Source organism: Mauremys reevesii, linkage group 2 (genome assembly GCF_016161935.1).
Source record: "Mauremys reevesii isolate NIE-2019 linkage group 2, ASM1616193v1, whole genome shotgun sequence".
In the NCBI taxonomy this organism is placed as follows: domain Eukaryota; kingdom Metazoa; phylum Chordata; order Testudines; family Geoemydidae; genus Mauremys; species Mauremys reevesii.
The window spans coordinates 87,526,096-87,542,328 of record NC_052624.1 but is presented as its reverse complement, the minus strand read 5'-3'; the positions used below and the strand labels follow the sequence as shown (position 1 = coordinate 87,542,328).

Sequence of the window (16,233 nt, the reverse complement as noted above, 5' to 3'; positions counted from 1 at the left end):
GTAGGAATAAATGGTAAATTCTCAGAATGGAGAGGGATAACTAGTGTTTTTCCTCAAGGGTCAGTCCTAGGACCAATCCTATTCAACTTATTCATAAATGATCTGGAGAAAGAGGTAAACAGTGAGATGTCAAAGTTTGCAGATGATACTAAACTGCTCAAGATAGTTAAGACCAAAGCAGACTGTGAAGAACTTCAAAAAGATCTCCCAAAACTAAGTGATTGGGCAACAAAATGGCAAATGAAATTTAATGTGGATAAATGTAAAGTAATACACATTGGAAAAAATAACCCCAACTATACATACACTATAATGGGGGCTAATTTATCAACAACTAATCAGGAAAGAGATCTTGGAGTCATCATGGATAGTTCTCTGAAGATGTCCATGCAGTGTGCAGAGGTGGTCAAAAAAGCAAACATGATGTTAGGAATAATTAAAAAGGGGATAGAGAATAAGAAGGAGAATATATTATTGCCCTTATATAAATCGATGGTACGCCCACATCTTGAATACTGCGTACAGATGTGGTCTCCTCATCTCAAAAAAGATATACTGCCATTAGAAAAAGTTCAGAGAAGGGCAACTAAAATGATTAGGGGTTTGGAATGGGTCTCATATGAGGAGAGATTAAAGAGGCTAGGACTTTTCAGCTTGGAAAAGAGGAGACTAAGGGGGGATATGATAGAGGTCTATAAAACCATGAGTGATGTGGAGAAAGTAAATAAGGAAAAATATTTATTTGTTCCCATAATATAGGAACTAGGGGCCACCAAGTGAAATTAATGGGCAGCAGGTTTAAAACAAATAAAAGGAAGTTATTCTTCACACAGTGCACAGTCAACCTGTGGAACTCCTTGCCTGAGAAGGTTGTGAAGGCTAGGACTATAACAGGGTTTGAAAGAGAACTAGATAAATTAATGGAGGTTAAGTCCATTAATGGCTATTAGCTAGGATGGGTAAGGAATGGTGTCTATAGCCTCTGTTTGTCAGAGAGTGGAAATGGATGGCAGGAGAGAGATCACTTGATCATTACCTGTTAGGTTCACTCCCTCTGGAACCCCTGGCATTAGTCACTATCGGTAGATAGGATACTGGGCTGGATGGACCTTTGGTCTGACCCGGTATGGCTATTCTTATGTTCTTATGTTTCAATGCTTTTAATGGTGAAGACACATTGACAGACCATATCTATGTTAACAAGCCATAGGTGTGTGTAATTGGTGAGGTCAGAAACATTAGTGGAGCTTCAGGAGCTTCTTTTCCTCTGTAAGGGGCCCACTGCTGGGTGTCTTAAAGGCCCAATCCTCTGCATCCTGCTTGCGTACAGTCTCATGTTTTTTTCTACATATGCACAATGATTGTGAACACACAACGAGAGTAAACACTGTTTATGAGAAATGTGCGCGTTGTCTTTTCAAGAGCAGGATATTTAATATTTGGTTTGTTAATTAGAAGCACTGCCAGAGCAGCACCAGAAAGCTCCTCACTGCACAAAGTAACGTCACTGAAAGCGTTGGATAATGTATTTGTAGCTGTTAGTAAATGCCCTGAGCAGGGGTTTTTGAGACGTTAGCCTTGTTTTGGAAAGGGAACACTGCATCTTTGTACAGCAGTTTTTTCACCCCAGCTTTAGGCGTGTTGAACAGTAATCCGAGTGTTTCAGCCTGTAACCCAGAGTCAGGGGAGGGGCTGGCACAAACATGAGATTTAAAATTCTGCGTCATACCAGCTGTCTAGAAGCAGACAGTGGGGGTGGTGATGGTGGGGATGGATGTGGGGGGGAAACAATAACAAGCAACAGTCTGATAGATTTACTAGAGCTTAGGGCAAGATGCAGATTTTTTTGTGACTTTGCATACAGTGTTGGACTGGGTTGACGTAATTCCAATCCATGTTTCCTGTCTTGATATTTAATCCAGGTTATGAATGATGACTCTTTCCCTGCCAACATCTTGCATTTTGTAACTAATCACCAAGCCTCTCTGACTGAAACAAAACTGGACAGCTGCCTGTTTGCCTCCATGGGATTTTCAAAGTGCTAATGTCACATAGTGGCTTTGATTGAAAAAAGTAATCCATACCCTTTCATTTAATTAAAGTATGTTAACATTGTAGCCCTACTGGCTGAAACAAGATTCCAGCAAAGCATGATTTGTTTGCTTTGAACATACATGATACATACATGTTGTCATTGTTTGTTCCACAAAGATTCTTTTATCTCATTTTCAGCAAGATTATTCCTTCTTACATTGCTTGTCGATATGACGTGTTTTCATAGCAGTTCTTTTAGTAGGAAAGTAAACAGGATACAACAAAAACAACGGACAGGAAAGATTGTGTATATGGTCCCGTTATTTAAAACCTTGTAATAGCAAGGAATCAACCTCACTCTCTGTGTTGCCATGTGAACACAACATGCAACACATCTATCAGGATGTACACAGAATGCCAGGGAAATGTAGCCCCCACCCCCATGCTCATTCCACAAAAAGTTTAATAGTCTGTTTTAATGGGAGAGGTTGCAGAGTATGCGTGATAAGGTACCACCCATCCTGTATTTTGAGGGTCATCTCTTATTTGGTGCCAAAAGTTCCACAAGTATATCCAATAGCCAGTTACTAAGAAGCATTTGATCAGATAAAAAGTATGTTTTCAAACAGGAATCGTGCAAAGGATCACACACTATGGTAAAATGTTACCCCCTCCCCCATGAATAAAACATATAGGGAACTACTTCTTTAAAACTAAGTTCTGTTCCATACTTTTCATACTGTTGGTCTTTATTTCCTTAAAAGGTAGGTTCCTTTCAGTGTGTTGGTACACATACATAGTATGTACATATGTGTACTGTATAAACAACTTTCTTTCATCCTTTTTGTCTCCAGTATGTGAGAGAATATTTGCTTATAGTAACAACATAGGTAAGGCTCAATAGACCATATTATTTTCAAAGGGCCAGATCCTAACGAAATAACTCTATTTTGCCTAGGTTTTACTTACTACTTTTTCAGATAAATCCACACTAATTTAAATGGAAGTTTGCCTGTGTAAGGACTGCTTGAAAACTGAATGAAAACAGAATAAGGACTTCAGGATTCGGCCCATGCAGGCACCTGTTGTTATAACAAAATGTTAAGCATAACCGAAAGCAGGCAGAGTTCTTGGAGTCCTGATCTGCACAGAAGCTACCAAATTTAGGCCAGGTTTTCAGAAGTCATAAGCACCCACAGCTTTCATTGTCATCCCACCTAGTTCTTTAAAAAAAATAATTAAAAAAAGTAAATAAATTAAAAAAAAATCAGGCCCATTGTATATTTACTTCAAACTTGCTGTGGTTTAGGTTTGGCCTTATGGAAAGTTCAGATAACAAAAATTTAACCCACAGTTTGCTCCTTATGCCTGGCTGTGATTCTAGGTCTTTTCTGCAGAGACATCTCCCACCTCCCTTACATTCATGGTAGTTAGTGAGCCACACCTGCCATAGAGAGTCAACAGGAATAAATCAGTATCTCTCTGCTGGGTGCCAACACTGGCTATGTCAAGGGAGGAACCCTGCTCCAAGACCTTATGTTGTCTTGCTAATACCTCTCTGTGCATGGATACACATAATACCTGATACAGGGCTGTAAGGGATGCTTCACATTCTCTCTCCATGTTATACTACATAATAACATAAATATTAAAGACACAATTATTTATTGATAAACTAATAGTTAGAGCTGGTAAGAAAGTGGAGAAAATTTTCTGTGGAACGCTTCATGAGTAATGAAAACTTTTTTGAGATTTTTTTTTGAATTTGCAGGAGGTTTTTATTACAAAATTGAACATTTTGTTCATTTCTGAAAGGTGGAAAAAACTCTATTTTAGTGTGATTTTCAGTTTTCATTGAAAAACTAGATTTAAAAAAATACACAAAAATGTTTGGAAAAAAGACCTTTGACCAGCACTAGTAATGAGTGTAGTTTAGTCACTGTGGGGCTGACCCAAATCTCACTGAAGTTAATGGGAGTCTTTACATGAAAGGGGCTTTGAATCAGGCTCATAGGATCTAATTCTGCTCTCATTGAAATAAATAGTAAAACTCCCTCAGACAGCAAGGGGAGCATAACTGGGCCTATTTGTGTGCGGAACTGTAGTTGAATGCCCGTCACACCACAATATTTTTTATTTAAAAATTTGAAATAAATAAGATATGGTTCAAACAGGTATGATAGAAATATAATATTTAGTTAGTTAATAATGGAAAAGTTACAGTTAGCATCATCCTTGATCCTCCATTTTTCTTATAGATCCTCATGCTCACTATGACTGTTGCATATCCCATCTCTATTGCCAGCCCACATCCCAACTCCCCAGGCTTCACTGAGTGCAGAACATTGTTCTCAGCATTCTTTCATATAGTGAGAAATTTGTCCCCATACAATTTCATTAGGCCACCATTCAGTATGAGATCCAATTCAAAATGCTGCTTCTTGTTTTTAAAACTCTACACATACCTGTTTTAGCTGACCTACATCTCATTTCAAATTGCGGCTGATATCTGACCTTATTTCCTTCACCTCCCCTTTAATTTTGCTCTCCCTCTGCTGTCACTTATCTCTGGCTGTATTGTTTAACCCAGCAGAGAATTCTGGTATACAGCCTGTTTGGAAGATACTCTACACAATAAAGGTATTGTATTATTGACTTGAGAGTGGAAAAAACATGAAAGCTAGTCCTGTTTCAATCAATGAATTAAATAGATGGCAAATTGTGAGTCAGGGAGCCTCTCAGTGCCAACCATATCATAACTCACATTAGGTCTGACTTGCTCATTTCCCCAAACTCACTGTTGTCATAATCTGTATCTAAAACATGTCATGTGAGGTATATGCAAACTGGTAACATGCTGGTCATTAATAGTGTTGCGTGGTATATGTACAGGTGGTGTGTATAACGAATTATAGATGTGTGCTGGAAATATGTTCTTAAAAGGTTTGGCAAGCAGTGCATAAGCCCTTCCTGTCCTATATAAAGGAATGTTGGTTCATCTGCTTAACTGTGTCTCCAGTGTAAACTGAGCAAGGTGAGACCAGAAATAATGGAAGCACATTTACACAGAAGATAGTCATCAAACTAGCTAGTGGGGGAGATGTTCACTTAATGATCATGAAGGGGGATGGAGACTATATCCCCGTGAAGCATTCCTGGCTCTTGAAACAGACAGTGGACACTGGGGATTATAAAGAGAAACAGAAAGCCATTTTGGTATCCATCACCTGAGGGAGAAAAGAGGCCAGAGATCTCAAAATCTGAGAGAGGTGGTTTCTTCAGCCAAGGGGGTTGAAATCTCTGGGAACTGACTGTAGGTGAGAAAACTGCTCAGACAAAGATTGTAACTTGCTGAAGTTAAGTTTCAGTCACTAGAAAGCAAATCTCTTTCACTCTTACTTGAAATCACTTAAACTTATGTTTTTTGTTAATAAACTTATTCTTGTTTTATTACACAGCCAACTCAGTGCTGCTATATTGAAGTAAAGTGTAGGTCTTCAGCTGTTCTAATAGGCTGTCGTGTGCTTTGTCTCTTTGGAGGCAGCAAACTTAAAAACTTCTCTGAGTGTCTCAAGGGAAAAGGACTAGACACTGCAGAAAGACATCTCCTAGGGAACTCAGGAATTGGGGTGCACTGATTGTTCCCTGCAAGGCAAGGTTTGGACTGGCAGAGTCATGAAGAGTTTGCTGGCAAGGCAGACGAACTGGTGTGCTTCGTGTGCAGACATATAGGTTAGCAGCAGCAAACCTCACTGTTGTTGAGGCAGTAACACAGCGGCTCACAATTCTGCGTGATCTGAGCAAGATGTCACATGGACGAAGATAGCTTGTTCTTAGAAAATTTGTTGGTCTCAGTGGATTGTTAAAATAGGTTCAGTGCTCCCAGAGGCATTAAGCTGAAATTTGAATGCTGGTGGCCGAATTATAGTCCAGGTCATGATATTTCATTTTTCAATTTGATTTATGCATTTTTATTAATATAGGCTGTAGTACTTCGATGTATATACATAATTAATTCTGCTGTGATGGCACTTGAATTGATATGCAATTGATTCAGCATATTGAAGTGATTGGGAGAGGAGTTTATTTAAATAATCCTATTTGGTTTGTAGTGAGTATGCAGCCATCTATGTCAGGAGATAGACAAATGTAAATTTTAAACAAATATGTTAAAACCCCCTTTTAAAAATAACTATATATATATTTTATCCACCTTGCCTTCTTCTCTTCACAAGTTTCTTCTGCTTTTACTACTTCTGAGCAATATGTAGTGATAATTAACTAATGAAAATGTGTTACACTGACAGTGCCCCCTCTTCACTTTCAGGGCTACAACCATCTCTAGCATATGTGTTAACTCCCGTAATTGGAGTTACACCTGGATTATATCTGGCCCAAATGGGCTTCCTCTTTCCTGCTCTGTCCCCCCTTTGTTTTCAGTATTTCAGAGGATCTATGGGCTGGTGGTTGGACAGTCTTGTGGGAGATCCAAGTTCAAATCCCTGCTTCACATCAGGCAGAGGGTGGGATTGAATTTGGGTTTCTTACATGGATGAATCCCCTAACCATTGTCTAAACGTTATAAAGGAGACTATTCCCTTACCATTATTTTGTGACTCTAGCCTGATCCTTTTTTTGGCTAAAACTATTCATCAAAGTGCCATCAAACTTGAGAATAGTTTCTGTTTGACCAAACTGCATTTTTTGGTGAATAAACTATTCGTCCAAAAATTTTAACCCAACTCTAGTTTACAATATATTTAAGTAACACATTGTTGGAATAGCTGGAGGTGGTGATGTCCCTGACTCTCACCAGTCTATTTTGCCAGACATAAATTGCTCTTCTCAAATTCAGCTTGTTAAAATATTAAACCTATTTATAACAAGCTTATCATAGGCCCTATTGTAACATAGGAGCCCAGTTCTGGCATTGTAGAAAAGCACAGATCCAACAAAGTCTTTCATATTATAGGGGGAAATTTATAATACAGCATCACCTCTTTGTCTCTCACTGTTGCTGAATGATCTCTTCAGATGAGCCTATACAGAGAGGCAATGATGAATGGCTGTGTTTTGCCTGAGTTGAGAACACAATGGGACTCTAATATAAAGACAGACATTATTGGGTATCTATGTTAATGGGTGATTAAGCTCCCACTGATATTTTAAATGTGTTAATTAAGGCACTTTTAAATATAAAAAAGGAAAAGGAGCACTCTGACCCATGAAATAACCCATTTAAATGATTTTCATGCAGAAAACAGAAATTGGAAGGTTGTATTTCTGCTGGAAAAGTGGCTTTGTTCTTAAACAACAGGTCCACTCCTCTGTATTCAGAGCCAGATCTGTTGACTCTTGTGACAAAAATAAGTTTTCACTGCCTTCCTTGCTTGCTAGCAATCCAGAACCGTCCCAGTGGAGAGAAGATAAAGAGTGGGATTATTTTCTGGCTCATGCATCATTATCCAAATTATTATCAAAGGTGCAATTGGCCAAGTACCCAATTTTAGCCTCACTTACACTGAAGACTTCAAGGCTGCACAGGTGTAACTGAGTGCAGGACTGGGGCTACAAGATTTTTATTACTGGTAATGATATATGAGCAGGAAATAAAATTGCTTGACTTGTGGGGCTCACAATTAGAGAAAAGCATCCTATTATTTGCAAATGTGCTTAGTTTATTTAATCAATCATTGAGATTCAGTAAATATGGAATGCCACAATGCCAATTTTGGAGTCACTGTTCAGAGTGAAACTTCACCTAAGTGATTCAGATTATTCTTTAGAAACTGTGTAGGAGTGAAGGAGCAATTTGTTTAGCTAACTAAGATTCTGAGTAGTGTGGTTTTGGGGGAAAAACACCTACATAGTTAGCAGAGCTACTTAGCCTTACTCTTCCCCCCACTCAGTCAATTTAACTACTTCTCCTAGTGGGCTAACACATGGAAATGTGGTTATTTGAGATAAACACACTCCTTGTGTGTTGCCAGCATGTGGGTTTGGATGCACAAAAGCAGTTAGGTGTTGTGACAATGATGGTCACAGTGCCTAACTTTTAGGTGTCTAGAAAATCACTGTGATTCACAAAGTCTGAATTAGGTATCTTAGACCACAGTCCTTAAAAACCAGCATGCTAAACAGAAGCTGCCTAAACAAGCCAATGAGATGCTGACCGGAGGGGCATGTGCTCAGCTCCACCCCACTTATGGAGATAGGTAGAGCCCTGTGGTTTTTGCAAATGTGAGATAACACAAAATAAAATGGAAAAACAATTAAAACAACAAACTCACCCTGTAGTGGCAGCTCTTACGGCTCCTGTTTCCCTTCTGGGTACTGTGACCTGGCACTCGCAGCACCACTCAGGTTTGGCCCAGTTGCCACTCCATCAGATCTGAGTGAGTTGCATTGTGACCTGGTAATGGTGAGTGAGAGAACAAGAGAATCCTGTTGACCTTGGAATGGATTATTTATTTCTTAGAGAAAGTCCCAGGAAAAGGACAAAGACTTTGCCCAATGTTTTTTTTGGCCTTCCTTGAGATACTGCCTAAGTATATATGTCCTAACTGCTGGGTTACCAGAGGTTTATTAAAGGAAGCTTTCCTGCTGCTATATATGTTTACTCTAGGAAGCCCCCCATCTTTAGTGGGTAGCTGATGGTCAGCATTCTTTCAAAGTGCACATAGACTAGTAGATCCTGATCTTGCTCCGACTTTTTAAACACGGTTCTACTTGATTTCTGAAAGAAAAGAAAGAATTCAAAATTAAGTTACGTTTATATAGCATCTTTCATTCAAAGGATTCCAAAGCACCACTGAAATACAGCCATCTCTGGAATGGAAGGGAGAGGAGCGAACCAAACTGTGGATAGTAGTGAGAGAAGGAGAAAATAAAGTAGCGCTGATTAAGTAGCAATGCTCGGTATCTCTTTGTGAACCACAGTCTGGGAATATTATTTAATCTCCAGTACATCTTTAATTCTACCTAACCAAGTCACTATTACCACTAAAAATATTGATCCATTTATCACTTAGAGGAATCTGTCTTTAATATTTACATTTTTTTCCTATTACTAAAAGAGAATTACTACTTGGAACCTTTACTGGTAGTCTCAGTAAAGGTCAACTAATGTATGTACATGGAGACTGAGCAGTATCACACTTCCAGAATTGTTTTTTCCATGCAATAATTGAGCTACATTGACAACTAGTATGGTGAAGTGTGTATTGCCACCATCCCTGCTATAACTCCTTTGCTAACAGGGATTTTCAGTCTGCACAGGGTCGGCTCCAGGCACCAGTGAAGGAAGCAGGTGCCTGGGGCGGCCAATAGAAAGGGGCGACACTCTGTCCATTATTGGGGCAGCACGTCTTTGGTGGCAATTCGGCGGTGTCTCCTTCACTCCCTCTCTTCCTCTTCGGTGGCACTTTGGCAGCAGCCCAGTCGGGTTTTTCTTTCTTTTTTTTTTCCTTCGCCGCTTGGGGCGGCAAAAAAGTTGGAGCCAGCCCTGAGTCTGCGGAGTTCTTTTCCAGCTCCTTTCACCATCACTAAATTTATATTAAAACTAAAACTTAAATACTTGTTAAGTTTGGGCTTAATAAGGATAATTTTTTTTACAGGTATATATTACAGTCCTTCAGGATTGGTTAATGTAACGTCACCTACAGAAAAGTTAGACTCAGGAGACAATAGGTAGGTAGTGTAATGAATGTGGCTGCATAGGCCTTCGTGGTCATCAGGAGGGAATAGAACTGCAGACTTTGTGTTCCCAAGCACAGGCCCCAAAAACATGAGCTAAAGGAAAACTGTCATTAACTACAGCAGTGTTAGGATTTACACCAATTAGGCCAATCACAAGGGAGCAAAGTGAGGAGACACATTTCAGCATGATAGCACATTACAGTAGGCAGTACCGGTTATTCATGCTGAAAATAATTCATGTTTTTATCTGCAGGAAGAATGTTCTGGTAATCTAGGATCCCAACAAATAAACACTGCTATGATTAAAATTTCTCTACTAGTATCAGAACTTCAGAACAGTATCAGAGAAACTTTCTTGGTGAACTTCATGAAGTTCTGCTGAGAGAGAGGCTATACGTGATAGCCTTTGTAACCACCAGTGTGAGACTTGACCAGACAGATTTGTTTGTTTACAAAACTTTCTATCAGCTATGCCTGCAGCACATCTTTAAAATGAATGTTCTGTGGATGTTAGGGTTCTTACACAGTCTTGTTGCCATTGAGATACTATTCAATACAGTTTAGGTAGTCATGGATTTTGATTCTGGTCCAAACCTGAAACACTTTGTATGTTCTTAATATAACACACTGTAGGACCCTGCTGATCAGTAATGCTTGATGAGATGTACAAGCCAGCGACAGGTATGTTTGTTTTATTATATACTATATGGGGAGAGTTATACAGATGACATAATATATCCATGAAAAGGTGCTGGATTGCCATAGCTGGATACTGAAGTCTCTTTATCTGCAGGACAGATACTGGATGGACAGTGGCAATGTAGGAATACTAGCAATGTGCCTAAACCATGATTTGGAATAATAAAAAATAATCACTTATGAGAGGGCAAATCATCCAAAATGCCTGTTCTGTCCTTGGACTTCATTCTGCAAAGGTCTGTGCAGAGCCTTTCATTTTGCTTCTGCGTTGCCTTGGTATGAAATTTGCCTTATCTGTTCAGAGATATGGATGGTGAAGCAGTTGGCTCAGTTGATAGATTGACTTTATTTCATTTGCTTCAGAGGCTTTATTGTAGCCATCCCCCATTGTGTTCTGCTCTGATATAATATTTTTGCAGATGAATCGCCCTTTTGCATTGGTAGCTTCATGTATTGTAACTGAGTCTGCCCTTGTACTGCTGTGAGGCTTCTGTAACAACATTGACTTTGGCAGAGTTATTCCTGACTTACGCAGGTTTAAAATAAAAGCAATAGAGGGCCCACTGAGTCTGAGTCTTAATTTCATTCAGTGTGAAAAAAATTACCAGCTTCTGTTAATATGTTCTGTAATGTAAGTTAAGAGCAGTTTATGGGAGTAATGCATTCCACAATAGGTGGATTTACATTAATAACACTTGGGGTTAGGGTTAGGAGAAGGGAAGCTGAATTCGAGTCAACTCCTTATTAACCCAGATCTGGCAGAGCCCCTGAACCCTGGCATAGGCTATCAGCACTGGATTGCCAACAAGAATGAATGCAGCATCAGTCATGACTAAGGCTATGTTTTTGTCACAGAGGTCATGGAAGTCATGGTATCCATGACTTCCAGCGACCTCCCTGACATTCTCTTCTTTAGCCCCTGGGGCTGCAGAACTTTGGAGTTTGCAGCCAGTGGGGCCCTGTCAGGGTTCCAGACAACAGGGGCCCCCCTGCAAGGATCCAGTGGCAGGTGACAGACTCCTGAGGGGGCCGCAGGGTCCAAGCAATGGACAAGCAGGGTCCTTCCTCAGGGTCCAAGCAATGGACAACAGCTTTGCGTGGGTAGGGGGGACCCCTCCCTTGAAGCTCCCAGCCACCATGGGCATAGGGGCCCCCCTCTGCAGCTTCCAACTGCCACAGGAATAGGGGGAACTCCACAGCTCTCAGTCACCACGGTGGTGGGGGAAACCATGGAGCCTCAGCAGCAAAAGTAACAGACAGGTCACAGCTTCCGTGAATTGTTGTTTATTGCCCGTGACTTTCACTAAAAATAATTGTGACATAATCTTAGTCATGATGGCCTTCACTAGCCTGCTGTCATTCTGGTTACCTTTGTTTGTAGAAAGGGAGGTTCTTGTGAGGTTCCACTGAACAGCTATCTGTTACAAGGGTTACTCCAATCCCACAATTCGTACTCTGGATAGAATTCTGCACCCCTGTGGGGGCACAGAATTCATATGGCCTGCATATTTCTTTGCTCCCCCGCGCAGAAAAACACAAAAGAAATTTGTGGGGGGGACATGTGCTTCTTCCCCGGCATCCCAGGCACCGTATCAGTTCCAGCATGCCTGTAGCAGCCTCAGAGACACAAATCACTGAGCGGGGGAAGGAGGACTGGGCGTGCATGCCTGCGGGGGAGATGTTGGTTACCATCAGCAGGGCTGTCCAACAAGAAAGAGAGGTACTGTCCCTCTCACTTGCTACTGGGGCTTGCTGGGCATGGAGGGGGGTAAGTCTTTTTATTATGCATAAGAAAGGCTCTGTCCCCAAGGCAAAAATGTAGCAGCCTGCCTGCTAGTTAATGAGCTCATTCTCTGAGGCAGAAATGTAGCAGCCTGCCTGCATAGTAACATGTCAGTAACTTCTTGAGAATCGAAAAAACACGTAAATATTAGTATCATGTTACAAAATTGTTTGTTTTTAAATTAAAGAAAATAGCTTTTGTAAAAAAAAACTCCACATTTTGTTAATGTTGCTGTTGATGGTTAATTGATCTCCTTCCCTGAGGCAGAAATGTAGCAGCCTGCCTGCATAGTAACATTGTTAATGTTCTTATTGTTAGTTAGCTGTTCCTATTCTCAGTCAATTCCCCATGGAACATAAAACCTGTAAAAGTTTTAAGACCCCAACATTGCCAGAGTTATGTAAAGCCTTATAAATGACAGTAAGGGAATCAGCTAGGAAGATCTATGTGCTTTCTCACTTTTTTCCTGTGCCAAAGTGGCACAATGGGGTTAGAGTACAGCTCAGGATTTATTTTACTTACCCATTTAAAAAAAATGACTTTGAGGGCAAATAAAACATCTGCCAAGCAGTTGATAAAATTTCAGGACAATCAGAACCAAACACTTCCCAAAGTACCCAGCCAGGTCCAGGACAATGATTAGCAAAACTGTATGACTTTCATGTGTGAAAGTCTGAGCAATTTAAAATGGCATTCTCCTTTTTTTTTTCTTCCCTGTTTTGGTGTTCTGTAATGTAATTTAAATGAAAACCTAGGATTATAACTGGAATGCAGGGTATTAGTTACCAAGGGGTTGCAATTTAACTTTCATGTGTTAAGGAACTGCTGAATAGTTATTGTGACTTTTTTTCTGTATTGTAGTTTAAATAACATACCAAAACAATTGAAACTGGTGTGATTATATTGCATTATTTTGACAAATAAAATTTGCAGAATTTTGCAGAATTTTTATTTTTTTGGCACAGAATCTCCCCAGGAGTAAATTTAATTTAGTTCCAACATTCTCTTTTCAGATCAGATTCCTCCTGTAATGAGATTAATTTGGTAGCCCCTCCCATCCTTCCCTACATGTAGGCAAACAAGACAACTGCAGAGGGAGCTGTTGTTCATTCCTGACCATTTCTGCTTGCTAACTCAAGGTAGTCTTTCAGTGTGTAAGCTCATATGAATATTGATGATTCTAGTCAATAGTGGATTCTGGCAATGTTTTCAAAGGAGTCTTAAATCAACCTCTAATTTATGACTTGTGCTACTGTGTATCCTAACTACCTGATTTTGGGTGGGAGACAAGTGTGAACAGGTAGATGTCTAAATGCTCTTATTTGTGATTGCATGTTAGAAGCTGTTTTTGAAAACTTAGCTTTAAAGTGTCAATTCTTTCCCCTAGCAGCTTTGATGATCAGCAGCAACAGACTTTGTTTTTGTAACACTGGATGGAAATACAGGCATACCGTAAATTTATTGCTATATGGCTGCAGCTGTTGGTGGTACACAATTTTTTTTCTTCTTTTAAAGCACAGGCATGCATGTATTATTGATACTGAGCCTGTAAACAGCTGTTCCTTTAACTACATTGTTTTCAACCATACCATGCAAATTATATGTCTATAAACAAAATAAGTAACATGGTTTGCATATGTAAAGTGACTGTAATGGGAGTGCAGGTGTGGAAATTAAAACACCAATAAAGAATAATGCTCTTTGAAAATCAGGCAGCCTTCCCTTTCCTAACACTGTTGCCTATGATACTGCAAGGTTTTCTAGTGCAGTGGTTTTCAACCTCTTTTCATTTGTGGACCCTGAAAAAATGTCAAATGGACGTGCAGACCCCTTTGGAAATCTTAGACATAATCTGCGGACCCCCAGGGGTCCGTGGACCACTGGTTGAAAACCACCGATCTAGTGCAATATACTGATCTCAGATGTAAAGACTGCTTTGTGAATCTTTTTTAATGCTAGAAATCTATCAGTGATTAGAAGAGTGAAATGTGAGTCAAATGCAAACAGCATTTGGATGTAGGTCCATCTCTGTTAGAGAAATTAAAATTAGAGCTGGCTGGAAAACTTTGAAGGAACAGTTTTCATTTGGAAAATGCAGTTGAAATCAAAATACTTTGTGAAATCATGTAATTTTCTCTAAATTTTGTCATGACGTAAATAGGGGTGGGGAAGTTCTGATAGTGTTAAAACAGGCTGTTTTTTTCCTTTTAAAATGACTTTTCATTTAGAATTTTAAATTGTCTTAAAATAAAATAAATTAAATGTTTCAGTTGATCTGAAATGAATTCTTAAAAAAGTTTCTTTCACAGAAAATTTTGAAACTTTTTGGGTTTCTGTTCTGAATTGGAATGAAAACAAATTTTGGAATCTCAAAATCCTCCATGAAACAGAAATTCCATTCTCTGCCGGCTCTAATTAAATAGTGCTAGATAGCGCCACGTGACATTGAGCTTTTCTCTTTGTATGTCACGGTTTTGTGAATGTCAGTAGTAGACAATAATCCATTAAGTCTTGATGCTACTGTTTGTGAATGTTTTGTTGTTCTACTCTCGTGTGTGAGGATTCTAACAAATGAATTTTCACACAGGAAAGCCTTAACTAAATATTTTCAAACTTTTAAAACTAAATATCCAGAAGTTTAATTAGTCCAATAATTAAGTTTAATTAGTCCAGTTGCTCATTGTCTGAAAACATCTGAGTATGGGACAGAGATTGTTGTACCAAATTTGTACTATCTAAAGATAGTAGAAGGTTTACCATTTGGCAACCATGATACAGGGTCCATGCCTTCAATTAAAAATAAAATGGCATTACATTCCATGTGTCCATGCATTTTCTGATTTTTATGTTTTGTAGTTTTAAATAATACCTTTTTACTTCGTTATTCTGGACCTGTCTCGCAAAAAGCAGCAATATGAACGGGGGCATTCACACACACATGCCATGCCTGCTTCAACTGAAGTTAATGGCAAAAAACCCAAACCACCATTGACATCAGTGTAAGCGGAACTGGGCCCTTATCTCTCATTGAAATCACAGCTGTATAAGATTTGTTTCAGCAGACTAACACTGGTAAGAAAAAGGGTTATTAGATTTGGTGCTTCCGCATTGCAGAGATTACTGTGCCTTAGCTTCTGATACTTGAATGCTTCTGATTTGGCAGTACTGGTCCATTCTTTCTGCATTTTTTTCAAAGGCCTGGCCTCCTTTTCTCACTTTTATTTATGTTTTTCCTGCAGGAGAAAATACAAGAAAACATCACAGAGGTAAGAGTAAGTCACAGAAGGCTCGGAAGGTGTTTGTAAATCGGCTGTCCCTTAAAGAGGTTGAAGAAAGAATTTACTTTCATGTATTGGTTTTTAATGTACCGGTATTTAACATATTGGTTTTGTTCATCGTGGGAATCCATTTCACAGACAGTTGCCCTCTCTGAGGCACAATCCTGTACTTATTACTCAAAACTCCCAGGGGTGTTAGTGGGAGTTTTTACTGAGTAAGCGCTGAAGGATTTGGTTGTGAGCCCTAACAAATTTTCTCTCAATTCCTTCTGCAAGATATGCCAGTTCTTACTTTTATCAGTACACATGCAGTAATAAAAAATTTGATTTGTTGGCTTTTAGTCTTGCTGATGACACGTGCCTTTGCAGGAGACCAAAGGCAGATTGGGATCCCATTGATAAACAGACCCTATTACTGCCAAAAGATCTAGTTATCTTACTGTGTCCTTGCAGTTGGGAAGCCTAGTAGTGTTTCTCTGATTCATTGCTCTCTGTGGAGCATTGTTTTTGTTTGCTTTCAGATTGTGTGCTTGGCAGTGGTGACTCTAGGTCAAAGTTTTAGAGTGGGACACTGCAATTTGCCCTAATTGCATCAGATTATTAATTGAGGGCTTAATCCTGCAAAGTGCTGGGCACCTTCTATTCCCATTGACTTCAGTAGGAGGTGAGGGTACTTTGCACTGTGAAGGATTGAGCCCTGAGGGCGTTCTGAATGTGCCCCTCAGTGCTGTGTTGTGGCTA

General features: G+C 39.6%; 1 protein-coding gene across 7 annotated transcripts in view; it reads left to right on the top strand.

The window, feature by feature from the left end:
* PDE1C (phosphodiesterase 1C) overlaps window positions 1-16,233 on the top strand; it is a 533,093-nt gene that overhangs the window by 263,362 nt on the left and 253,498 nt on the right. The window contains exon 2 of one of the 7 annotated variants that reach the window (XM_039524497.1): window positions 15,454-15,480. The exons of the other annotated variants lie outside the window; for them this stretch is intronic. Within the exon in view, the coding sequence (XP_039380431.1) occupies window positions 15,454-15,480 (27 nt within the window). The remainder of the gene's footprint in view (window positions 1-15,453; window positions 15,481-16,233) is intronic. 7 annotated transcript variants of the gene reach the window in all.